At 44.8% G+C, this 25,534-nt stretch overlaps 9 protein-coding genes across 9 annotated transcripts; 4 read left to right on the top strand and 5 right to left on the bottom strand.

Annotated features, from left to right (window-relative positions):
- Window positions 1-407: 407 nt before the first annotated feature.
- On the top strand, window positions 408-2,010 carry F4813DRAFT_378104 (uncharacterized protein). The gene is made up of 4 exons (XM_049245308.1): window positions 408-1,135; window positions 1,191-1,214; window positions 1,273-1,464; window positions 1,521-2,010. The coding sequence occupies exons 1-4, from the start codon at window positions 1,090-1,092 to the stop codon at window positions 1,847-1,849; spliced, it is 591 nt and encodes a 196-aa protein (XP_049094357.1). The 5' UTR covers window positions 408-1,089; the 3' UTR covers window positions 1,850-2,010.
- Window positions 2,011-3,905: 1,895 nt separating this feature from the next.
- F4813DRAFT_321448 (uncharacterized protein) lies at window positions 3,906-7,781 on the top strand. Its single transcript, XM_049241003.1, has one exon. The coding sequence runs from the start codon at window positions 4,609-4,611 to the stop codon at window positions 7,633-7,635; it is 3,027 nt and encodes a 1,008-aa protein (XP_049094358.1). The 5' UTR covers window positions 3,906-4,608; the 3' UTR covers window positions 7,636-7,781.
- On the bottom strand, window positions 7,782-8,566 carry F4813DRAFT_401280 (uncharacterized protein; the record flags this gene model as incomplete). Its single annotated transcript, XM_049248387.1, has 2 exons — window positions 7,782-8,245; window positions 8,291-8,566. The coding sequence occupies 2 exons, from the start codon at window positions 8,564-8,566 to the stop codon at window positions 7,928-7,930; spliced, it is 594 nt and encodes a 197-aa protein (XP_049094359.1). The 3' UTR covers window positions 7,782-7,927.
- Window positions 8,567-9,003: 437 nt separating this feature from the next.
- On the bottom strand, window positions 9,004-10,417 carry F4813DRAFT_401284 (kinase-like protein; the record flags this gene model as incomplete). Its single annotated transcript, XM_049248388.1, has 2 exons — window positions 9,579-10,417; window positions 9,004-9,536 (listed from the first exon to the last, which is right to left on the bottom strand). Exons 1-2 carry the CDS (start codon window positions 9,898-9,900, stop codon window positions 9,004-9,006), a joined length of 855 nt encoding a protein of 284 aa, XP_049094360.1. The 5' UTR covers window positions 9,901-10,417.
- F4813DRAFT_394738 (MFS general substrate transporter) lies at window positions 10,105-11,838 on the bottom strand (the record flags this gene model as incomplete). The annotated part of the gene is made up of 4 exons (XM_049247601.1): window positions 10,105-10,497; window positions 10,555-11,268; window positions 11,487-11,555; window positions 11,611-11,838. 4 exons carry the CDS (start codon window positions 11,836-11,838, stop codon window positions 10,105-10,107), a joined length of 1,404 nt encoding a protein of 467 aa, XP_049094361.1.
- A 1,396-nt stretch (window positions 11,839-13,234) lies between these two features.
- On the top strand, window positions 13,235-14,768 carry F4813DRAFT_321578 (uncharacterized protein). The gene is made up of 3 exons (XM_049241005.1): window positions 13,235-13,439; window positions 13,505-14,017; window positions 14,085-14,768. The coding sequence occupies exons 2-3, from the start codon at window positions 13,964-13,966 to the stop codon at window positions 14,637-14,639; spliced, it is 609 nt and encodes a 202-aa protein (XP_049094362.1). The 5' UTR covers window positions 13,235-13,439; window positions 13,505-13,963; the 3' UTR covers window positions 14,640-14,768.
- Window positions 14,769-15,633: 865 nt separating this feature from the next.
- On the bottom strand, window positions 15,634-17,609 carry F4813DRAFT_321581 (diphthamide biosynthesis protein). The gene has a single exon (XM_049241006.1). The coding sequence runs from the start codon at window positions 17,363-17,365 to the stop codon at window positions 15,722-15,724; it is 1,644 nt and encodes a 547-aa protein (XP_049094363.1). The 5' UTR covers window positions 17,366-17,609; the 3' UTR covers window positions 15,634-15,721.
- On the bottom strand, window positions 17,411-20,318 carry F4813DRAFT_321572 (acetyl-CoA synthetase-like protein). Its single transcript, XM_049241004.1, has 3 exons — window positions 19,929-20,318; window positions 19,035-19,789; window positions 17,411-18,983 (listed from the first exon to the last, which is right to left on the bottom strand). Exons 1-3 carry the CDS (start codon window positions 19,933-19,935, stop codon window positions 17,853-17,855), a joined length of 1,893 nt encoding a protein of 630 aa, XP_049094364.1. The 5' UTR covers window positions 19,936-20,318; the 3' UTR covers window positions 17,411-17,852.
- A 937-nt stretch (window positions 20,319-21,255) lies between these two features.
- On the top strand, window positions 21,256-23,584 carry F4813DRAFT_378122 (phosphatidylinositol-glycan biosynthesis class S protein). Its single transcript, XM_049245309.1, has 2 exons — window positions 21,256-21,654; window positions 21,714-23,584. The coding sequence occupies exons 1-2, from the start codon at window positions 21,367-21,369 to the stop codon at window positions 23,064-23,066; spliced, it is 1,641 nt and encodes a 546-aa protein (XP_049094365.1). The 5' UTR covers window positions 21,256-21,366; the 3' UTR covers window positions 23,067-23,584.
- Window positions 23,585-25,534: the final 1,950 nt, after the last annotated feature.

Consider the following 25,534-nt stretch of genomic DNA (forward strand, 5'->3'; position numbering starts at 1 on the left):
TTATCTATTTTCTTGAATTAAATATAGATATGCGAAATCGTTGATTTTGTATGGGAAATGGGTGGCCCCCACTAGGGTGGCCCCAGTAAGGGTGGTTTGACTTAAGTCGTGGGAGCTTTAGTTCTCCAATACAATACATAGGTGGACTACCTAGGTACCTAGGTACCTAAGGTAGGTGAAATTAAGTTGGAATATCCGTGATAAGGTCGATTTGGGAAATAGCCATCTCTTGTTGAATGCTCTCTCTCTATCTGATATCTAATACTGACCCAATGGCATATATGAGGAAGGAGCCTGATACATACCTAGGTACCTACAGGTAGTACATGTAGTAGCCACTCCTAATTGACGCCATTCGGAACTTTATTTGTCTCTACATGTATAACATTAGGTACCTAGGCGTTGACTTCAATAGGTACATATATGATAAGGCAGGTGCACGTGTCGTCTTAGGCTTCTGCCATCACAGCATACATGTAGATACCTACATAGGTAGGTAGGTAGGTAGGTACCTAGGTATGTAACATTAGCCCGTAGTCACAATCGACATCACTTTGTCTATCACCGCCTTTAGGTATTATTGCCTACTAAGTTTTAAATTATCATTCTGCCCACTACTAAACTTTCAACTCTTTTAACTTCTTTCATGCAACAATACTCTCCGTGCTGCGAGTTGATGTATGTTCTGCCTTATTTCTGCCTTATCGAAGGCATTCGAACTTCTTCCCACATCTCTTTGTCTTTGATGCGTAATGTTTTTTGATTGCTTCGTGCAAACACCGCCACCTACCCTCTTGGTTTCACGCAACTTCATAATTTCAATACCTCTAACCTACCTCATGTAGCATCAAGAAGTGTGCTACTTAGATATTTGTTTCGTTGCAATTGCCTTCGCCTCTTTCCCTTTTCTGGATTTTCGCCACGCCGCTCATTTCCCTACTAGAGTAGTCCTGCCAACAGCACAGCCTACGTTTCCCTATAGTGGACCAATTATCTAGAACTTTCCAGTTGATTTCTAGTCGTATAGACACCCAAATTGCAACAAATCACATCCAAGAGAAGACCAACCATTATCCAAATATTCTAGACATGGATTTCCAGGGAGATATAGCTCAAGACGGCAGCAAGTATACATGTATGCCTTCTTCACTCGACTGTTTCTATTGTATCATATACTAACTTGCTATTAGCAAAGTTCTTTCCCCCAAACCCTGGTTAGTAGTTCCTCAACACATCCGAATGACCTTCTCTTAACCATATTTGCACTTACAGCTGTTCTCAACCTGGCCAACCATGCCAACCGGGAGCCTCTCATGCACTTGGTTCAGCAGACAATCCTGTACCACGTGCGTAATGGCAACCCGCTGGTTCGGCTGTGGAAGGATGCTTACGATGCTGGATATATTGAAGGCACGACAGCTCCGTATTCTCAGTACTTGTTAGCCGTGAGAAAGATGACTGGCAGTAAGTGTAAACACGTATATGAAATGATATCTAGTTATGCCTACTAACAACATAAGGGATGCTCAATAGCGAGTTCAATCAGGAAAAGACTAAGACCATGGTACAGGTTCAGTCTGAGATTCTCAAGGCTCTTGCTAAAGAAATCTCCCACGTCGGCACCCAGCCTATAGCCCAAGTTAAACCGGAGTCTCCGACCCTGGTCAAGATCGTTCAAGCTAGATTCAGCCCTCTTTCCCCTGAATTTTCGCCGGAGAAGTTTGCCGCGAAGTCTAACTCAGAAGAAGAACAACATCTTGCCGAGTATAAGCCCAGTGACGCCCGACTCGTCAGCTTTGAGGAGCGATGCAAGAAACGTGGACTACGAATCGCGTCGGCAAAGAAGTAGAGATGTTGTAGTCACGTCGTTATGTCCTGAATAAATAACGGCAACGTGGAGGTTGACTACTTGGAGGTGAATATGAAGTGTCTATTGATGTTAGCTTTTTGAAACCAGTTGCACCTGTAGATAGCTACTGCCTTAAGTAATGAAGTTGTCCTTGCCCTTTATATCCTTCCTGCTTCTAAATTGGCTCCGTTGCAACAAGAAGTGAATATTTAATTCGCACAGCTTCATTGAAAATCCAAAAGAGCTATCAACATGGAATCAATCCAACGCCTTATCCCAGCATATGTTGGGGTAGTCCATAGATCACCAATGTCTAGGTGTGTTTCTCTTTAGTTTCTTTTCACAAGCAAGTCCAACACAAGCAAGTCCAAAAGAAGCAAAACTGAACAACAAACGTAGAGTTACGCAAAAGAATATGTCATACTGACTTTCCAGGTTTCGTTATGGCTACTCTGATAGAACGACCCGGGCTAGGTGATATGATAATACAAAACACTACTTACTTACCTACCTACATAGGTACACGCAGAGTAAGAAGCATTTGAGGTTCTTCTACGTTCAAGATCCAGAGGGACGTCTGAAACAAAATACAACTACTATGTAGTACGCGGTTGATAAGCCAACAAAGACATGTCTTGTTAGAAGCGGCCTAGCCGATCCTGCTCAATGCATGTTCCCGAGTGCAGGCCCGTAATTTCATGGCAGCTGAAAGATGGGAAGCAAACAGAAAATAGTTCTAAGAAGGATGGAGCGGTCAGCAATCTTCATATTTAAAAACAGTTGAAGAGAATTGGTTCGAAGTTCTGTGAGCTGGAAGGTAAAGAGATATACCAAAAGGGCATGTTTAAGGTTGTCGGGGAAGCTGTCTTGACTCCTTGAACTCTTAACAATGACAACGTCAAGTGTAGGCTACCTAAGGGGGTTGGATATGAGGCTTAATAGAGTGTTGTATGATTGTAAAACAGTTCAATGCTATCGGTGAAAGAGGCAGTCTCAATACAAAAGCATGAAGTACTCTTGTAGCAAAATAGGTACGATGCAGATTGATTTAGTTCACGGGCACCTTGTTATATGTAGGTACCTACCTAGGTATTGTACCTAGGTACATGTAATGTAGCACATTATGTAAGCTAACAGGATATGTATTAACTTCAATTGATCCTAGCTAAACGCTAAACTAGCTCTGCATAACCTGGCGATTGCCGCTGTGGAGCTAAGTATCTATGTACTTATCTTAAGTACCTCAACTAAGAGGTGCTTCATTGCAACATAATCTATCAAAACACCACGAAAATATACCGACCATGCATATCATGTACGTATAACAACTATATACCTGTTGTAATTGGGTAGCATCTCGTTTGATTCTGTGTTGCGCTGTTACTATTGCACCAATATCACCAATGCCAAACCTCAGCTTTCGAGAAAAGGTGCCAAGCCGTAAGCTTCGATATGATTGCGGTTATGGACCCAGGCGTAGGGCAACCCTACCTGATCAACCCTGATCAATCTATCCCTACATCATTCTAAACCTGGGGGATCTTGACGGAACATTCCTTGAACACCATGTTTAACGGTTGCCGATCATCCCGCCTTGTTGTCCGTTGTGTCCATCTCAGCCTTTTTTCTCCCTTCGAAGTTCGCAAGATAAGGCATTACATACAAGAAGAGGCTGGGTAGTAGGGGGTAGTTTATGTACCTTGGTAAACTCGGTTCCCTTGTTCCAAAGGCGTTCACGGATTTTCCTGGCTCAATAAATACGTACGAATTATAGTCCCGACATCTTTGCTAATAACCAATATAGGAGGCCTAAACAGAAAATATGTACAATAAGAAAACAAATCCAGGGATGTCAGTACCTAAGATATGCACCGCTGCACAGGGAAGGAGAACCAATCATATTATAGGTCAGTCACACCACGGACAATATTCTAGAGTCAAGATCCCGGTATTGATAAACTTCTAACATCCCCCACATCGATACATTATCTTGACGTACTTATTCATAATGTCCTTGACTGTCAATAACACATGACGAGAATATCTATACACATTACTTTGGGAGCTTGGATTAACCCCAGAAGCAAGATCGTAGAAGAAAATTCGACATATCCATTTCCTTCTACGATTCCATGACTAGCCGTGTCGTGTGAGTCCCGTTTCAGCTAGGTAAACCGAAGAGGGGCTCTCAAATATCGCAAAAAGCAATAATAGACGCCACAGGCTCATTGATTATCGATAGCTATCAACATTGCCCACCCTTCCGAGACCTTGTGTTCTCTAGACTATCGATCCCCCCCTATTCATTCATTCAGTATTTCGGGCTCTTATTCTCGGTTAGATATTCGATTACGTGCCTACGAGTCTAAGACAGCTGGACTTTCTCGCGTGGCTTGGGACTTATCGTCTCCTATTTCATATTTATGCACCAAAGTGGCCTGATCGCGGAGTTACGCTTATGTATAGTCGCCAGTGATCCTCTAGCTCACCTTTGCGTTTCGTACTGGATACGCGTAACACGGGTCGAGCCTCTAACGCTGCGATTTGCGATATCCCAATAATCCTCGAATTATCACATTTGTGGGACGTGTCGTCACTAGAATCGAGCGAGCTACATGAGGCTCTAACAGACCCATATTGCATCACTGAATGGACTCTATTCAACTGAAGAATTTCGGTACCAGACTTTACGTTACACCACTATAAGCTGAACGTATTGACAACTGGACGAGTAGGCCATCTGCCTCGCCCCCGGTGCAATGTCTGGACGCAGTGCCTACGTCAGGAAAAAGATCACTGACACGAAGTCGGGTGTACGGTCTCCAGAAAACAGTCGCTATTCCGAGAGCGATGACGTATCAATCAATGACCCCGGCTTCCCACAGGGTACCGGATATGGTACAACGAATGCGCGATTCCTCAAGTTCTCCGAACCGCTAAGGGAAGCGGATCTGGTTAATTATCGCACCCGGATCGCAAACTTCGGCAACCCCAGTAGTGGAAGCCAGAGTGGTGCAAGTGAGTCCGGCAAGAAGGAGAGTGGCAGTAATAATAGTATGCCGCACCAGGGACCGATGCCTGACTTTGCGTACGCTAGGACGAGGAAGCCGGTTTTGAGGACAGAGGACGTATCGGGAATAGAACGCTCGGGATTTCGAAGCGCAGTAGATAAGAAGAGCGACGAGTTCCGTAAAAACCTTACGAAGGCCTTCACATTCGGAACTAAGAAGAAGAAGGCTTTAGGAACTGCCAGGTCCGAGTCCTCTGCTGCGATAAGATCTTACCATGATTCCGAGTTTTTGAAAGTTCACGAGCTTCCTTCGACGTCTATACAAAGCCCGCAGCAATTAGTATGGGATCCGGAGTATCAGCAGATAGTCTCTCCGCCTCCGTCTACCAAACTGCCCCCAGTCCCTCCCCCTTTTACGACGCCCCCAATCAAGCGTTGGATCGGTGCTGGGAGGCCTGTTCAACGATGGAACAAACTCCGGAAAGACCCTGAATTATGGGATCCTAACGGCGATGTTATAATCTTCTTCGGTCGCAAAGGGCAGAGCCCACGGCCAAACCCTTCTTTCCGCTTGTCGTCTCATATTATCGAGGCGACAGAATCTCGTTTCCTTATTACTCTACTTCGCGAAGGGTCCACAGAGGACGAATGTGACTTACGAATGCACACACTCCAATCACCTATCGGTGCTCCTCCGATGCTACGGCCGCATGGTTCACATCCGCAACTTGGCTACAATCTGGGCCGGAACGGTCAGCCCACACCCCCAGTATCCGAGGATACTAGTCTTACAGACGCCGACGGCCAGATCTCTTATGAGATGTATTTTCCAACACCACCGAACATGGGCAAGCTTGAAGCGCATCGGTACGCTATAACAACTCGCAACGTATTCGCGCTTCTGTACCACGCATCCCTAGTTGGCCTGTCACTTTCTCAAGCGTTGTCCGACTTGCTAACACGTCTTATGGCTTATATGCCTTCCGAGGCAGATAATTTAGGTACTATTTTAAATTACCTATCCGCTCGCGGTATTGATGACTGTCGCAACGACCCAGAAACAGCCGTGTCCCTTCTCGCGTGGTCAGAAACGCCAGAGGTACGATGGGAAGAGGGTTGGTTCGAGGCATTTGTACATTGCACCGGGATGTACTCTCGATTAGAAGCTTGCAAAGATTTCAGAACCATCACGCCTATCACGCGGGCTCTTCTAGAACGAGCTTGCCTTGAGACGCAGCTTCGCGTACAAGCCGCGGAAGAGCGTCTCGCCGAGTTTTCTTGCGGGGATATCTGGCCAACTGCCGGTCCGGCCACAAAAGGTGCTGCAAGGGACGCCGCCGAACGCTTACGCCAATTCTTCATATCGCATTACTCTAAGATTCATGGCTATTGGCCTCCGCCTGAAGCGGGTGCGAGAACTGAGGAAGGCGAGGAGACATGGCTGAGCAGGACGTTGGCAAAGCAAATGCAAAAAGATTTCGGCGCACTTTACGACTACTTGGTTAACCGAGATATTGTATGGGATGAGTCGGAGACGCGCAGTAGTCGAAAATGGATGATGGTCTCCGAGAGCGGTAATAAGTCGTTCGACTCAGATACACCTGACCTACCTCTCACGGATATGCTGATCGAGTTCGACAACCGCATGCGATTTCCTCATATCCCGCACCCTTATCCGCTTGTTCCTGAGTCAATCCTACCAAACGCTCCAGCTTCGTCTAGTTCAAGTAGAGAAAGATTTAAAAAAGAGAAAAATAATAGTAACAACACAAAACAAGCATCCGACGACCGCATTGCCGAGAGGCGTGCGCAGCTAGCGTATACCGAGGCAACTAACATATACATCTTAGGATCTAACTTTACGCAGTCTGACCTAATAGAAAGCTTCGTCAAGTTTGAGAAGGCAGACCAAATCGGCAGCGTAAACCCCTTCGTCGCCCGCCGCGGCCGCTGGGTACTTATCTACGTAATCTTGCAAACCCTGGCCAGCGTATCAGTCGATGCGCCCAATGTCCGATACAAAGATAACGTGTCATACCATCTCTCGCCACGCTTCAAGGGCACCAAAGCCCCACCGTGGAAGGGCGCATCGGCCCCAGCAGCCGAGGCCTGCCACGATATTTCGCACTGCTGGCTCGCGCCCCGGACGTGGCAGCAGAACAGCAGCGCTAGCGGCGGCGAAAGTGCCGACTCGGACACGTCCACTAATTCCAACGCGCACTCGGGTGATCCCGTATTGCGCATGATGCGAGCACAGGCACATATGTTCCCGCGGCCTCCTAGAACTGTGACCAGCCGTTCTAGTAACGGTGGGTATTATACGCCGCGAAGCGTACTGTCCCCAACCACTGTTTTGCCCCTGACACCTACTACGACGTGGGGTAGCTCGGACGATGCTGCCTCGAGTGTTGCTCGGCCGTCCTCATCAGCGGGGAATTATCAAGGCCACAGGAGCTTTGCCGGTTCGCGAGGTGCCAGGAGCGAACGCAGCTACGCAACGTTTGGGCCGGGTAGTGCTGGCTTAGGCGGCGGTAGACTTGAGGATGCCAGACGGCCGCAGGGCATGAGTACTAGCATGGGGATACGCCGTACGAAGGCGCCAGCACCACTAGACCTCAATTTAGACGTTACGCGAATGGATGGTTTCCTTGACCCTGGCCATAGCCCGTCAAGCGTAGGCGGCGCACCCATCCTAAGTCCAAATAGTTCTGATGGACTCGGACCGGTAATCCGCGACTTTGACGAACTTGAATCTGTTATCGAGGAGGATAGCTGAAGGGCTGTATTTGTAATAATACAAGCAGGTTTTTTTTGTCGGGATTGTGAGCGGGTTTTCTGGATAGGTGTAAAGGGGTTGGATAAGGGAAGCACCTATTTACTTATTACTGATATTTGATATGCGGGTAATGAGGATACGAGCTGAGGATATGAGCAGAGTACAAAGGAATGCATGTATACCTAGGTAATACCCAGAAAAGGCTTTGGGGCTGTTTTAGTAGCATATAGGTTAGGTTCATTGAGGTAGGTCAGAGGTTAGGTACCTAAGGTAATTGTCTTAGGTGGAATTATTAGGTATTTCTCGCTTGCAACAGCTTTTGTAAATGTTCCATCCGGTCCCGACTAACTCGTCCCGCTGCAATCACTTCACCACTATTATCGCCCCATTTCGCATCAATAAAATCAGGTCGGGGTTGATTGAACTTCTCGCAAGACACCCACTGCCTGCCCGCATCATTGATGCAGCTCATCTGCATAGCTAATGGACCTTTTCCGATCAGAGCAGTCCAACGTTCTCCGTCTCCAGACTCTGCTAGGCCCGCCTTCTCCAATGCTCCTATGGCACCTGCTGCCCAGTTATGACAGTTGCATTCGCCATAAAATGGTAGCTGAGTCTCGTCAGCGCCAAAATGGGCCAGTACTTAGTTGGCGACTCTGGCTTCTTCGGCAGACAAGTCGATGCGTATATTGCATCGCCCGCGAGGAGCCGGGTCGGCATCAAACTTCTGCTCTGGGCGCGACTCATAGATGAAGCGTACCTGGTCCGGGCAGCGCGCGTGGTGTAGATGGCAAGTTATGGGCTGCGGTACGCTACTGTGGACTGCGATAGCGATGTGTCCGCTAGAGTCTTCAGCCGCTTTCTCGCCACCCCAGAGGACGACAGATACGGTGTATCGATCCACCTCCTCACCACGGGTCGCTGTAAGCATGGTAAGGGATGATATGTGTTTGTTATTATTTGCTATTCCCAAGAAAAGTATAAATTGTAAATATGGCTGGAGGATAAATAGTACCTAAGTAGGTAGAAATTGGGAATATACTTGAGGTACCTATGTAGGTACATACATGTAAATAATATACATGTCCATATGAGGTTAGGTACATAGGTACCTAATCTAGGATTTAGGGCGGGCGTTTATGGGAACTGCATGTGTGATTCGTTACTGGATGGGCGATCGCTAAGGTTAGCGGCTGGTGCTTAAGGTTTTACAACAATTAAAACAATTATAAACGACATTATTTTTTACAACCATTGTGAATTACGAATTACTTATAAAAGCAAATAGTCAAATAATCCATTTAGGTTGTCTGCATTCGATGCATACTATCTAACCTAGGAGGTAATCAGCGGTGACCCTTAAGGTGCCTAGCCGAGGATCTTATTGAACATCTGATTCATGATATTGGTTTCAAGCCAATAAGGTGGAATATACCGTTCTACCTGGCGTATGAAACTTGGCTGAAATAGGCCGTGCCAGGTTGCTTTATACCACTCCCAGTAGGCCGGGTAGAATCCTGCTGTATACCAATCCAAGATAACCACCGTCATATCATCCTGTACGAGTATATTCCCGGTATTCAGATCTCCATGCGTGAATACAATCTCGTGGTTGCGGAGAGAGTGCACGAGTTGCCGAATCGCATATCTTTCGTTATATTCCCGTGATTCGGGATCCATATTATCAGATCCAGGACTAGCTCGCGACAAAGCTTCCATGATCCCTTCGTTAAATCCAAATTCATCGGGATAAGGGCCGTACTTATGGTCGCTGTGATAAAAATCCCATTGAAATTCGCCCGCCACGCAAGGGCTACGATTAAATCCGCCTACATAGTCACCCTTAATGCTACGCATCTCGCTCATATAGCGCTGCATTTGCTCAATCACTACTTCTCTGTCTTTCTCGGAAGCACTTTTTCAGAATACCTACAAGGATTTACCATGCTCGAAAGACATGATGATATGACCTGCCCCGTTGAGTACATAAGCGCCGAGAACTTTGGGGCATTTGATACTGGTATGTTGGGAAACGTAGTCCATGGCTTCGGCTTCGGCTAGGGAGACCTTGGGTCCATATTTGACCAACGTGTCTTCATCGACCTGCCGAAATTGGCTGCCAATCTTGCCAGGAAACGGATCGAATGAATCCGGGAGGTCTTGGGGATCAAGCACGTAAGGAGGGGGGCCGAGCAACGACGAAGTTATTAAGAGAGGCTTCTCTTGTCGCTCGGAACCAGCGTCTGTAGGTCCCTGGATTTCCATACCCGCTCCGTCGAAGATGAGATATATTGCCTAGGTAGTTAGGTTTTATGATATGTACTAAATACGGTTTCCCAATAGGATCTACATGTACTTTTTAGGTACCTGTCCTATGGTAAGTGCTCAAGGTTAATACAATGCCAAATTCATATAATATTAAGGAAGTCAAGAAATTCCAAGCAAATATGTTATATATTAAGGGGCCCGTTATCGCTTTTCTTCTAGTTGCTGCTTTCCCAGCTCTTCACTTTCCAATGACTTCTCTTTACTTAACAGAGAAGGCAAGAATCCTACCCCAGCTATCCCCGCAAGCGTCCAAAATACGGCAGAGACAGACATCCTATATGCCTCAATCACTTTATCCAATAACTCGGCTGTCATATTTCGATCCCTCAAAAGTGGTACGAGGCCGACCGCCTCCCGTACATCATTCAAGATAGCCAGGCCACCCGGCAAGGGTCCAAGCAAGTCGATTTGAGACCCGAAAACGTTGTTGAACACTGTAGAGCATATAGCTAAGCCGATAAGCCCGCCAAAGAGTCGGAAAGAGACTAGGATTCCGGCAGCGAGACCCATGTCGTCTGCATTCGGCAAGCTAGCCTACAGGGGAAGGTTCAAAAGTGCAAACAGACTGCCCATCCCTATGGCGAGGGGAACCTGAAGGGAAGCTTTATCCGCAAGGGTGGAAGAACGGTCTAAGAGGCTGAAAATTCCCACGCCGACTGCAGCCAGGATCCAGCTAGTCCAAATAAGCAGCCGGTACTTGCGAATTATTTCCACTGTGATAGCTGAGAACAGACCGAAACCGGCGGAAATGCAGCAAAGTGGGAGACAGATGACGGCAGATTGTAACGGGCTGTCCAAATATACGGCCTGGAAAAATAATGGGGTATACATGACAACACTATAAGTAATCATGCCATGGAAAAATGATGTAAGGAGTGCCATAGACGCTGTGAGGCTCTTAAAGATTCGATATGGAAAGACGGGCTCGATGGGTCGTGATTCGTACCATGCAAATATGGCCAACACTACAGCGCCCAAGCACAGCGGAATCAATGTCTTATAGGAAGACCACGGGAACATGGCACCGGCCCAGGCAACCGGCGACGCGAATAGCGTGCATCCGACGGTGAACAAAGCCATACCGCCCCAGTCAAGTCGACGCATCTTCTCCCGGAACGTTAGATTAATAGGTTTCAGACTTAAGAAAAGCAACGCCAGGAGAAGATCTAGAGCTGATAGAGGAAGATTGATCCACCCAATCCACCGCCACGTTACGAATTGGCTGAAGACACCTCCAAGGATGGGACCGAGAATTGTGCCTCCCAGCATCGGGATAAACAGATATCCGATGTACTTTGGACGTTCCTTTAGGGTCGTTATATCAGCAAGGATTATTTCGCCCAGCACGTCTAAGCCTCCGGCCCCAAACCCCTGAATAACACGTCCGGTAATCAAGACACTCATGCTTCGTGACACCGCGAAGATTATAAGCCAAGGATGAAGAAGAGGAAGGATGAGTAAAGAGGTATCGCGCGGCCGATAACATTGGATATGCTGGTATATATTGGTTGGACGACGCATACCGCAAGCAAAAATGCTATGCTGGCCCAGAAAGCCTCCAGTGTAGTTCCGTTAAGCTCGTGGGCTATGACCTAGACTATTATTAGGTAGTTCAAAACCAACCATGATCAGAACAAAATGTCATACCGGTATCACAACACCAAGGATGTTAGCGTCTATTGAAACAAGAAAGCACATAATGTTGATAGTTAGAAACGACATATAAAAGGCAAGCGGTTTCCTCCGCGAGCCATCATATTGCACCAACGGCTCAGGAGTATTGGCATTGTGGTTTGCGTGTTCAAGGTCAGGGGGCGAAGAGTCAGTGAGGAGCGCATCAACGGCCGGAACCACTGGCTTTTCCGAGTTCTCCATTTGACAACAATAGTAACGGCGTGGTAAAAATGGAGAAAATGCTATACTAGTTCGTTCTTGTCGCCGAGTGTTATAAGAATCAGGATATCGCCATCAATCCAGAAAACTACACCAAAACGGCGATCGTGGACGCCGCGGAGCCCGTCATATGTAATTATGCATATATTACGTAAATTCATAATACCAATAGACTTGATATAGGCAGCCGTTTAGCAGCAGTTCATAAAGCGATCGAGCGGAGTCATTATCCCAGCACTTAAAGTAGCACGGATCACGGTGTCGCATCCGGTCGTTTAGAAATATTCTTAACCAACCATACCCAGGTCAAGCAGCTCGAATAGGAAATATGCCGAGTACTATTCCGACCCCATATTGCGAGAGTGAGTCTATGCTACAAGAAACACGTGTAGTTACGTAAAGGGGTGCTGTAAATTCTACTGCTAGTTCCTCTACCTGGTATATATAAGATCCTAGGTTAGATAGTTCGCAATCAAGCTGTTTAATTAGATTCTTTTAAGACCCCGATAAGTAGGAACATGATAGTTGACTCGAAGTTCCTTAAGATCCGGCTTCAATTACTTGAGACCATATTGAGACCATAAAGGCTGATGTATTTTATACTTTGAGGTAACGAAGTGGATGAAAAAGAACTCAAAATATTATCCTAGCCATAATGTACATATGATAGTCTTCGACGGCTATATCTTCCTGCTGAACGGTCCGAGAAGAGATGATAGGTAATCGGGATGGTGATAATCATTGCTATTTTAGACGAGGGTACTCCTATATCCTACTATTAGACTTGGGACTGGAGGATTATAGCCGATTGTCATGGCTTCAAACCCGAGAAAATTACATCTCCATTGTGGTCTTAGTTGTAAGGACTTTTGCTTTAACTGCAAGATTGAAATGAATACGAGGTTTTGGTACCTTTAACGAGGAATCCTAGCTAAGTTCATAGTTTGTTATGCTCAAGTCGAGTTGTATTCTAAAGTCTTGCTCGCTTTATAACAACAACGTTTCGAAATGAATCGGTTTACGGTATCTATGCTTATTGGACTCTATATCATTAAATAGTCTGCTCGTGACTGCAATAACTCATGTATAAAGCCCTTGATCTAAGTTTAAGGATTTATGATAACTAAAGCGCTGTTATAATTCCTAAAATATTTCGTACAACTATTAGATAGAGATCTTCTATGTAGTAAAGATTAGGGGGGAAGCTCACAGAGCACGGACCAGTTTGCGACAACCTTGGAATCTTGGAATATACACCGAGTACCTATTTCTTGACCAACCACCTCAGATCAAAAGGGTCCTAACCCCGCTACTTTTCTATAAATGGACTTGAGAATTAACGATTCCAAGTGGGAAGGATAATTATTTACAGCTGACATATACTTTTGCATGTATCCTAGGTGACACCTAACCCAGGACGATTACAGCCTTCTAAGCTGGCCATTACCTAAATCTCCCCAGGTGATCTCTCCCGACGTCATAAGTGTTCATAATCTCGTATGAGGAACCCCGCTATTCGGTTTACTCGTTCACCCATCCTTGATTTAGTGCAACAAGTGCAAATAGCGACAACGAGGTTATATGTAGGTACCTACTTTAGATACCTCCTAACTATAACATAACATAACTCAAGTTGAAGGTTACCTAGGTACCTAGTTAACTACCTACGTTAGTTGTAACTGGATAGATTGCGACTCGTTAAAACGCGTCATAAAATCATCCGGCTCGGTCTCAGCATCTCCTGTCTTCAATAATAGCGTATTGGTAGAGATTAACAGATCGAATCTGCAGACCTACCACTAAAAAGGCGCATAAGATCCCGAGACGGTGAAATCCCAGCCCACAACTCTACCAGCCGCCTTGCTTTGCAGCTCTTGGCGTGCAAGCCAATCCCGTCCCTAAATTCGACCTTCAGCTTACCCTCATCTTAAACTTGTTTCTTCAACTTGTTTCTTCAACTTGTTTTCTCCCTACTTACACACACCCTCTCTCACAATCGTCTTTCCACCTTCTTGTCGCCTTCTTCCTAGTCGCAAGCCTTCTACTTGCGCGCGCGCAACTGTTTTCTCGTTGTATTCGGATCGCACACGCTTGGAGAACCGGCAAAATGATGTTCGCTATCTTCTTCGCCTTTTGGCGATTCATGCAGATCATTACACTAGTAAGTTCTTCTCTTTCCCTCGAGAAAAGAATATTGGCATTGGCGCTGACGATAACTCCCTCGAAAGATCCCGACGGTGGGCATGTTGGCATATTTCGTCAACGGCTACGTGCAGCTAAATCAGCTCACGCCCAACTATATCCTAGTACTCTTTATCGTGTCGGTACTAGCTTTGGCGTGGTCTATCTACACGCTGTTTAGCTACCACCGCTCGTCTGCCAACGCGACCTTCGTCGCCGTCTTCGATCTTCTGTTTGTGGGGGCTTTTATCGGAGCGGTGTGGACGTTGCGCATGATTGCCACTGCCGACTGCACGCATATTACGCGCGGCGACCCCTACGACGTCAGCTTCGGTCCCTTTGGCAGCGCCTCCGTTACCAACTGGGACACTAACGTTGACAAGACGTGCGCTATGCTCAAGGCCTCCTTCGCGTTCGGCATTATGAATTGTGTCTTCTTCTTCATCACTAGCATTCTCGCGTGTCTACACGGCGATCGCGCAGGCACCGCTGACCGCACATCGTACTACCGCGAGACGCACACTCACCGCCACGGCCATCGCAGCAGTCGCAGTCCTCATAGCAGACACAGCACACACTCACACCGCCGCACCTATGTATAGGGTAGTGGGGCTTATTGTTATATATCTGGCACATATACAAGTGGTTGTACAAATGAGAACGATGGGATTCGGGAGTGTGGGAGTGTGGATCCGTAGAGAGGAATCGGCATTTTCTCACCATAACAGGATATTCGGAACGACTGATTTGTTTAATGTGGTTTGAGATGAGTTGCAATAGGGAATAGGCCCGATTCGATCCGAGACGACGTAACACTTGAGATGAGATGAGTATCTGATAGAAGCAAACGAGGTCGCGTATGCCTATTTTGATTCTCAATGATGATGAGTTTGATGATTATGACTTATTTCGCTTCTACGACGCTATAGTACCCATCTATGTGTCTAAACGCTTCATGAGCCGTGGTGGCTGGTTGTTTATTAGTTTAATATATCTCAATACGCCGTACATATATTATCAGTGTAATGACAGAATACAAGTGAGATAATGACGATATTAGGATTTCTCGTAATGTTATCCCTATTCCTTATTAATATGTTTTCGTAGACCATGCTATTTTTATACAAACGTATATGAATTAGTCCGAGTATAGGTTGCAATTAGTTAAATTTTATATCTGACGTCGTAAGATCAGCAGGTTCTAACCTGACTCTGCAAGGTATATACTTTATAGGCTGAGAAGTATGTACATTGCAGATGTTAGAAGTCATGGGTTCCTATCTTATCCACAAGAATATGACCTAGGGCGTGATATGTTCCTAGGTAGACATCATAACCTATGGGCTCGAGTCGCTCGTCGTATTGGACATCCATATTGTATGCTCGATAATAGTACCCATGTCTACTTAATATGGGAGCGTACGATTGGCGTGATGTGGCAAAAGGCGTCAATGGAGACGCATAGTATTATAGCCTTTTGGTTGCGAGGGACAGAATATCCGTGCTGACCCCTAACTCTAAGCCGATGCTCTTGAACGGGAGATATTTGCCTGGATCTTCCTACTGGTCGTTATACTGCTATAAGAACTCGCTATCCCATGATGCTTTTTATCCTCAGAGACCGAAGTATCGCTTGTTACCGATGTGACCTCATTTAATTGCCATCGGTAAAGTAAGAGGTATTTCACGCCCGTAACTGGTCCTGGCCCACAGTATATCCCCTCGCGACTCCGCTACGCCCCTCCTCAACGACAGTGCTCTCCTCCTCGCCATCGTTCTCGGCACCGAAGTCTGTACCTAAACCCTGCCAGGTTCTCTGCGATCTTAAGAATTCCGCCCCTGGGCTCGCAATACCGTTTACCAAGGCCACATCCCCGACAGCTCGTTTGGTGATTGCCGAGTTCGTACCTCCCCGGTCAGAGCTTAGACCGGCGACCTCGATTTCAGGCCCGCATCGTGGTGCGCTTCGGATAGCGACCCTCATAGGCCGGCTATGGCTCACGAGTTTGCCAGTACGGAGATCGAACTCGGGAGGTTCCGACTCTTCGTCCTCGACACCTCCTTCAACTCCTTCAGGTACTGACCTGGCCACATCTTCTTGTTTGGACAACTTCTTATCATTCTCGTCGGTAACCGGGGAGGCTTTGACGCCTTCAATACCACCCCACCACTCGCCCGTCCAAACCCTGTATTCGTCGCCCTGTAGCGCAAGACTAAGCTCGAAAGGTGTGATAACGGGCTTCCAAAGGCCTTCTTGCTCGACCAACCCGCTCTCCCAACATCCAACGACAACCCAGCCGTCCACCTCGGCGAAGTTAGCCAGCTTCGCGGCGTTTAGCTTGCCAACGACAATGATATAGCTCTTCTTGCCGGCGGCCGCAATCTGGCTTTTCAGTGTAGATATGGTGGACATATAGTTCTTTACGGAGAGCGTGTTGACTAAAATTCCAATGATGGATGCCGTGGCAAACCGGATTACTAGCGCATAGCGGCGGCGAAGTAAACCAGGAGTGGCGCTGGGGTCGGGAGATGCAAATGTCGTAGTATAAGGTGACGAGGGTGTCGAATATATCCTTAAAGAGGCGAGACGAGAGGATAGAGTTAAGAGGAGGGAAGTAGGAGGGGTTGAAATATGAAATAGATGGTACTCGTTCAAATTAATAGACGTATCGGGGGTTATAAGTTTACGATTTGGTATTGCTCCGGTTGGATCTCGCAATATTTCGGTCGCGATGAGGTTGGCATACCCCCTTTCCTTTAATAGCTTACTTATAAAACCAACATGCTCTTGAAACATGATATCAGCCATCACCACTACCTTATCGGCCTTCTCCGGGAACTCTTTCTCGAACGCCTCGACTATGTCGTCGTAGTCTAGCGTCTGCTTCGTGAATATGTGTATTACAGGTAGCCTTGAGGTTGGACTTAGACATGCACGGCCATAGTGTACTACTCCATCAGCATTCGCATGTTCCGCTGCGATCTCATCGACGCAGCAGGCACTATACGACGTGTCCGCCAGGATATATAAGCGCTGGCTCCGATCTTGTACCTCATTTTGGCCTTTTTCCAACTCTGAGCTTAGCGCGCTGACAACCCAAGGCGCATCTGGTAACATAGCATCGGGGAACTGAAGGGCTATTCGTTTCCAGCCATTCTGTTGGATCTCGGCGGCTGTTCGGGCGATCTCGTAAACTTGGTAAAGCTCATAGTCGGATCTATGAAGGCGCTTCGCTTGAGGGATCGCAGAAGACGATGTTGGGTCTTCGGTAAACGTATGTTCTGCTGGTGTCGAAAGGATGGGAGGCGCACTTAATTCAGATGACATGGCGAGAATAAAAAGGGGAAGGGGGGGCTTGTAAATTGTCTGAGCAAGAGTTAAAATATGAAAATTTTATTTTTATTATTATTTTCTTTTCTTCTGTCTTTGGAGGGGTAGGAGGGGTGAACTTCTATTCTATACCTACATGCAGGTAACGGGAGCAGCGGGTACTTTTATGCATGCATTAGCGTTTCTGTTAGTGGACCAATGTGTACCTACCTCATAGGTACATGTAGAGTGCCTTCAATGGGTACATGTACCTAGGTAGGTACGTACTAGTTAGCTGTGACCTATCAGCATAAACCTATTAGGAAACCTATATGAAAGTATCTCTCAGCAACTGTCCAAAGAGAGTATTTCCTCCCGTCATATCTTTTATAGTCGCAGATCATCTTCATATATGATATTATCTATCTTATCGGTTTGTCTGTATATCATATCTCGTAAAATCGTCGCTGCATTCCAACGAGACTTAACCCTTTGAATATCAAATTCAAAGCTTCACCTGGCCGGCATTCAACCGATTCCAGTCACTGTTGCCAAATTTCACGTACGTTCCATCTTTGAGCCAGAATAGCTCATCGTCGCCAACTAGAGTTGGGTTAACACCTTGCTCACGCAGTCCGTGTTTCTGCTGCTTATTCGTGCCCGTAACCGCTGCCGTAAGCCCCTTTCCTATTCTCAAGAATATAGGCACGGCATACTTAGGAAGTTTGTTACGCGCGTGCTCCGCCAACGACCGTAGTAGCGTGTCATCAAGCACTTCCTGGGTTAGCGTGAGTGCGGCACACCCAGCCCTTCCGTCGTGATTCGGTAGTTGCACACCATACACGTTGGCTTCCTGTACCGCCGGGTGCGTACCCAACGCCTCGCTCACTTCTGTCGTCGCCACATTCTCGCTCTTCCACCGGAACGTGTCGCCGATTCTGTCGTGGAAGAACATACGACCTTCGCTGTCTAAACTGACGAGATCGCCCGTCCTAAAATATCCATCGCCCTTCTTGAACACGTTCCGAAGAATCTTTTTCTCCGTCGCCTCATGGTTGTTGTAATATCCTTGAAAGTCCCTTTGCGTGTCGGCTTGCAACGTCATCAGCAGTTCGCCGATTTCGCCGGGGTTCACATGTCGGCAGAGGCCGGTCTTGGGATCGCGCCAAGGACTATCTGTATCGGGATCTTGCCGTACAATTGCAGATGTAAGTTTGGCAATCTGTCGGTAGAGGATCCCAAAACGCCCGATGGCTCCGGTCGCGAAATCGTTGCGGGAAAGGTTCCACGTCGCTAGATTGCCCTCCGTAGCCCCGTAAAACTCGGCAACGCTTTCGATATTGAACCGCTCTCTAAATTTCTCCCAGATATCTGGCCGTAGACCGTTGCCGAACGCTATACGGATATTGTGCTTCTTATCCATGTTCTCGCCTGTGGCTGGGTCGATCTGTGGCCGTGCTGCGAGCAAGTAACGACATGTCTCCCCCACGTATTGAATCATGGTTGCATCGTGCTGGCGCGCTTCACTCCAAAACGTCTTGGTTGAAAACCTTTTACCGATCGCAAAAGTGCAGCCGCTTTCCAAGCAATGGCTCATACCCATAATAGTAGCCGAGCCGTGATAAAGGGGCATGCACTAGAATGGATTAGATTCTTATGTTGTAGAATATTAGGAGGTGAGTCATACCGTATAGAATACATCGGATATTTTCGTCCCTAAGAAGCCACTGACGAAAGATCCCGCCAAGGTCATCTTTTTCCAGGACACGATGGCGGCTTTCGGTAGCCCCGTAGTACCAGAAGTATAAATGAGAATAGCTATATCTTTAGACACTTCGCCAGAGCGGAGAGAGTCGGACGGTCGTACTGGCTCAGTAGCAAGGACCTCAGCCTTTGCCTCCCCTGTTAAGAACTCGATTCTCAGATCTCCTAGCTTCTCACGGACGGTGTCGTCGAAATTCGTCGCAACCTCTGGATCGACCAATATGAGGACAGAATTCGCCGTATTGACGCAATGAACCAACGGTTGACCGGTTAAGTTATAGTTGATGTACGCCGGCTTTGCGCCGATGGACCATAAGCCGAAGCAGATGAATATGAAGTGATCCGAGTTTTGAAGATCGACGGCGACGATATCCTTAGATTTGACGCCAAACTTCGTCTTGAACCAGTTCCCGTACTTCAGCGCCATCTCGTAGACCTCGGCGTACGTCCATGACTTATCCTGGAAGCGGATAAACGGCCGGTTACTGGTCGACTTATTTTTTGCGGCTTCTTCCAGCGTATAAAATGTACTGCAGCGGTCTTTTCGCTCCCGGTTGATGAGGCGAAAGATGGCCGGCAGAGTGCCGCGTAGCATAGCTCTGTCATACCAAAATCCCGTCTTAGCATTGAGATATGCAAGCCCCGCCGCTGCCACCGGCAGGGAAAGCGCTAAAGAAGCTACAAGGAAGATTAGTACTGAGGGAGAAAAACAAAAGGAAAAAAAAGGCAAAATTGGAGAACCACGTAAGCCAAGTTTGGTGTTTAACAGGTAGCCAACTCCGTCATTCTAGGGACTGCGTTTGTGTTTGGGACTTACTCGGCATGTTCCAGCTTCGGTAAATTAGCTTATTTAGTTGCTTCCTAGAGATATGTATGTCTAGAATTGGGTAGGTAACTAGGCTAAAGAAGCAAAACGTATCGTAGATACAGAAGTTTAGCCACTTAGCAATTAAATATACAAGAGAAATGAAGCACTGACAAGACCGTGAATATTTCGTAGGATAGCAATGCAAGGCAAAAAGAAAACCTGTGACCTATACATGAAACAGAAGAGATAAAAAGCAACTTGGTACGGTCAGGGAGGTAAAGTAAATAAATAAAATGGTACGTAAGGCATGGCGAGGACTAGGAGGTATCAGCTTAACTTACTATCAGGTAGTTTACCAATATCATCCATACCTTGGTGGGCCGAGGTGGCTCGTTACGAGAAGCCTCCCGCAGACTAATAATCCCTGATCCGCATTATATCACCGCCTTGCGGATACCTGGGGCATAGGACATGGGATGTGATCTCGGGAGTACAAGCGAGCTGGTATTGGTGTCCAGTTTATGTATTTTCTATTTTTTCAAACATATATGCGTCCCAACCCGTTCGTTTTACATAGTCATTCATGCTCTGGAAGTGCGTAAGGAGTTGTGTCATGGCTGATCCGTGAGCTGCAAGCTACCCCTCGTAACTTGTGAACCTCGGCTTGTAACGTAGACACGTTGGATGCTGGACGGGGCATGTTTGGCCGAGGCTGCAGAGCAAATTCAAAAATTGAGGACTTGTATCCCATGAGCTTCTTATAATGGTCTAGATCAGGTACCTATGTATGCATGCATATGTCTTATATCGGATCTCGTCCGCTTGGGATGGGAAGCACTAAGCAACCTTCGATCAAGTTCAGGTTCAGGTTCAGACATCTTCCAGGAGGAAGAGCCATTGATAAGACTTTACTTAGGCCACAAATCGAAGCCAAGACTGTTAGCAATTATCCTATTTCGTATGGTTGCTATTAAATCCGATCCAAAGATTGAACTAGTTGGGGTTAATAAGTTGGTTAGTGACTGTACATACATAGGTGGTGAATATTCTAGGATTAGAACATCAATGTAATCCAAGATGAGTCGAGACAAGGTTATTACGACTCGCCTATGAGCATAATTCTCTACGATAGTGGCTTGGAGCATAATGATTGTTTTATCAGTATGCTTACTTCTTTTAGGTTATCGAAGCTACGTATAGTTACATAAAGAAGATGGAACTGATTGAATATTCAATGGGGAAAGCAGCACCGGAAAGTTTCCGCTGTCATTTCTCATTCTACCTAGGTACCTAGGTACCTCATATCTATGCAGGTATCTTACGTATCTCATATACATTTGGAATTTGTCATTTTGCGACACGTTAACACCTTTGATCCTGCACCAACAACGCAATTAAAATCCAAAGTCATGATTTCGAGAAGATAGTCCCGTTAATATACGTAGCCATGTCGTCGTCTGTTTCCGCAACCCGACACGATGACATCTCATCCGAAACTGAACCGGCTGCAGCGATTGATAGAGGTAGTTCTAAGATAAACAACGGCGCAAACCCGCTGTTGACGCGAAAACAGCCACCGCCGGAGAAGCCAGAAGATATTCATAGACGATCCTACATCGTCGCATCCTTCTGGTTTATTGTACTATTCTTAGGGCTGCCGATATGGTGGAAGACAACGACGATATATCGGGCAGACCTACCCCTAAGCCAGATGATGGATTGGGCCGACGGCAGGGTTAGAGCAACCTTTGTAAATATCTAATATATATGTTACTAACTTATCTCTACTCCAAGGCCTGCAGTCCAGTATTCCCGATTAAAATCGCAATCGATGCGCCGACCTTACAAAAAGACGAAACCGATAATCTCGTGCGCATTACACAGCAAGCTCTAGAATCTGCCAACGACTTTAAAGCACATCATATACAGCTCGAAGTATCTCCACCAGCTAGTACACATCTAATCCACGACTCAGACATTGCTCTCACGGTACGACTAAGTCCTGGCGACGCCGCTGCATCCTCCCTCCATTCTCAAGCGCCCATCCTCGAAATCACCTATCCTCCAAACTCGATACCAGCATCCGATGCTGCTTCTTCTGGCTTTGCGACGTACCTGGCAACGCAGCTTCGATTGGCTTTCTCAGAAGAGCGGGAGGTCATGTCATATCTCTTAGCAAAGTCTTCCATACCCTTCGAACAACGGCCTCTAGAAGCATCTCAAGACTCGGCCGATTCTTTAGCGAAGCGAATGACGAGATCCCTAAAATACTCCCGGACCTACCATCTCACATTCTCGTTGTTCACAAGCGGGCCATCTCCGAGCAGCTGGGATATCGAGTCTGCTATAGATGAATACATGAAACCGATATTGGATTTGCTCGGACCTATCCACAACTTTACCATCGATACCCAAGTTCAGCTGTACGCCGCTCCCGGTGTACAATCGCAGGTACTAAGCAAAGAAGATCTGTCTTCTTTTATCAATGCTGCCGAATGGCCACTGTCGCCCTCTATAGGAGGTGCTCCAACGGTCAATTTCGTTGTATTCATCGGCAACCAAACCATAGGAACCGCCTCGGAGGTTGGTACTTCCCAATCTTGGCTTATACCGCAATGGGGCTCCGTATACCTCTTACCACCCCCTTCCACAAGCCATGTATCTTCAGGGGTATTGAAACAACCTATCCTAACATTCGCCTCGCATCTGCTTTCGCTCCTCGGCACACCGCAATCGGGATCCTTACCCATGCAACTGTCGACGCTCACGCGCATCCGATCTGCAGACTTGCTTTTGCGTGCCTCCTCTTCTCTGGCGTCGCTAGCTCGTCTCTCATTGGCTCTGCCGAGCATATCCATCCCGTCTAGCGTCGCTGACGGCGTGGCCAAGTCTATGTACCACCTACAACTCGCATGCTCCAACCTGGGAGGAACTTACGGGCTCGAACACGCCCGCATTGCTGACGTAGAGGCCGAGCGCGCATTTTTCGAGAAGAGTATGGTAGGACAACTTTACTTCCCCGACGAGCACAAGATTGCTGTTTATCTGCCACTGCTAGGCCCTGTAGGGGTGCCTCTGGTTATTGGCCTGTTGAACCAGATCAAGGCCTGGAAGAAGTCGAGGGCGGAGAAAGCGAAGAAAGCATGAGCGGTTTTCGTGGCGAGAACTAAGTAATACGGAATAAAACTGGGCATATAAACGCTCCGGTATATTAAAGTACTATCAACGTATTACCACTTTATCAGTGTTAGTAGCCTGGTATAGGCAGTGAGCACCAAGCAGAAGCAGGCTCATAATCAGAAGCTCGATGCTTAGTTCGTCAATCTTCTTGCGAGAATTGCTAGTCCTAGGGATAATAGCATCTCGGCCAAACTACTCAATGTCGAAAAATAAACCCGAGACACTAGCATATGAGCTACACAGCATACACCCCATAAATGCCACAAATGGTTAATTGTTCTGACATTCTGACAAGACGCTACGCGTACGGAGTTTACACTATATTAAGTAGCATATTAAACAGGAGTTGGTATCTCCTGCAGAATATGGCATATCACTTCAACGTCTAAATCCTCGTAAAAGGCCCTAAACAGCTAATAATAGCACTATACTCTAAAAAAACTATAAAAATCTACTAATTGGATAGGATATATAAAATAAATACGCAAAATAAGGCCATAAACTATAAATATGGGAAAATAACGAATGTATCTATATTAAATACATAACTAAATAATAATAATCGTAGCTATCTAATCAGAAGAATACAACGAATATTAGACCTTTATATGGCCTATAACCTAAGATTACATAATAATACCCTTGCTCTTGGCGATGTAGCACCACACCAGTTCAATATCAAAGTAGTACATAATAAAACAGTAACTTTAAACGTATAGCACATCCACTTTCACGTGAAATAGCCTAATATGCCACCACTATAAGAAGGATTAGGTATGAGGTAATAATTAGGTAAGGATTAGGTATATACCAATAAGCGTACGGCAAAAAAAAAGGAAGGAATCGAAACATACGGTATTAAAATGAGGCTATTATAATTTGTTATTGTTTATTATTAAGTTATATGTGTATGGGTTAGCTTAAAAGGTAAACCTTTTTAAGCTTAACCTTACGCACGTAATGGTACGTAATTAGTTTATATAATTAGTTATTTCTTATATTTTAATAATTATTTATTTAATTTATATTAAAATTAATATCGTTTTTTAATAAATTTATAATTTTACTTAATTATATTATAATATTTATATTTAATTAAATATATTATTTAAATTAAAACTATTACCACTTTTTAAATTAATAATTAAATAATTTAAAATAATATTACTTATTTAATTAAAATTAATAATCTTTTTAAAACTTATTATAATTACATTATTAATTAAAATTTTATTTTAATAAATAAAGCTTTAAATTAATATTATTAATTTAATTTTTTTAATTTTAAATTATTTAATTTTTCCAATTAAATCTTTAAACTTTAACTGTAAAAAAGCTTTAAAAAAAGCATTATTACTTTAATATAATTTATAATTACTTTTTAAATCGTACGAAATAACTAATAAAGCCTTACGTAATATCGTTAATTAATAATAATATATATAATAATATATAATTTTTTTATTTTTAACGTTAACGTTAACGAAATTTAATATTACATTTAACTTTTACGAATTATAAAATTTATAAAACTATTAATAATAATTTTTAAACTTTTTTTAATAGCTTTAATAGCTTTAATAATTTATAATTTAATAATAATAAACGTTTATTATTTTTTTTTAATAATTTATAAAGTAATAAAATTAATAAACTAATGTAATGCCACATTGTTAAAAGCAAAGGTATTATTAAACTGGTATGATGCCACATCGCCAAGAACAAGGGTATTATTATGTAATCTTAAATCATAAACCATATAAAAATCTAATATTTATTGTATTCTTCTAATCAAATAACCACAATCATCATCATTCAATTATGCATTCAATATAAACACATTTATTATTTTCCCATATTTACAACTTATAGCCCTATCTTACGTATTTATCTTATATATCCTATCCGATTAATAAATCCTTACAATTCTTTTAAAATATAATACTATCATCAACTATTTAAGACCTTTCACAAAGATTTAAACGTTAAAGTAATATGCCATACTTTATAGGAGATACCAACTCCTGTTCATTATTATATAATCTTAAGTCATAAGCCATATAAAAATTTAATATTTATCGTATTTTTCTAATTAAATAACCATAATAATTATCATTTAATTATGCATTTAATATAAACACATTCGTTATTTTTTTATATTTATAACTTATAGCTTTATTTTACGTATTTATCTTATATATCTTATCCGATTAATAAATTTTTACAGTTCTTTTAAAGTATAATGTTATCATTAACTGTTTAAAGCCTTTTACGAAGATTTAAACGTTAAAATAATATGTTATACTGAACTGGTGCTGGTGTATCAGGTGACCTTGATCTTGATCATGTGATTATATTCTTAGTATAAGTACCATTTATGGTCGCACACACCCATTTTACATAGCATCATCCACTTTTAATACAAGTCATTCCTT

The sequence above is a fragment of the Daldinia decipiens genome (genome assembly GCF_022478715.1).
Source record: "Daldinia decipiens strain CBS 113046 unplaced genomic scaffold F4813scaffold_76, whole genome shotgun sequence".
Taxonomy (NCBI): domain Eukaryota; kingdom Fungi; phylum Ascomycota; class Sordariomycetes; order Xylariales; family Hypoxylaceae; genus Daldinia; species Daldinia decipiens.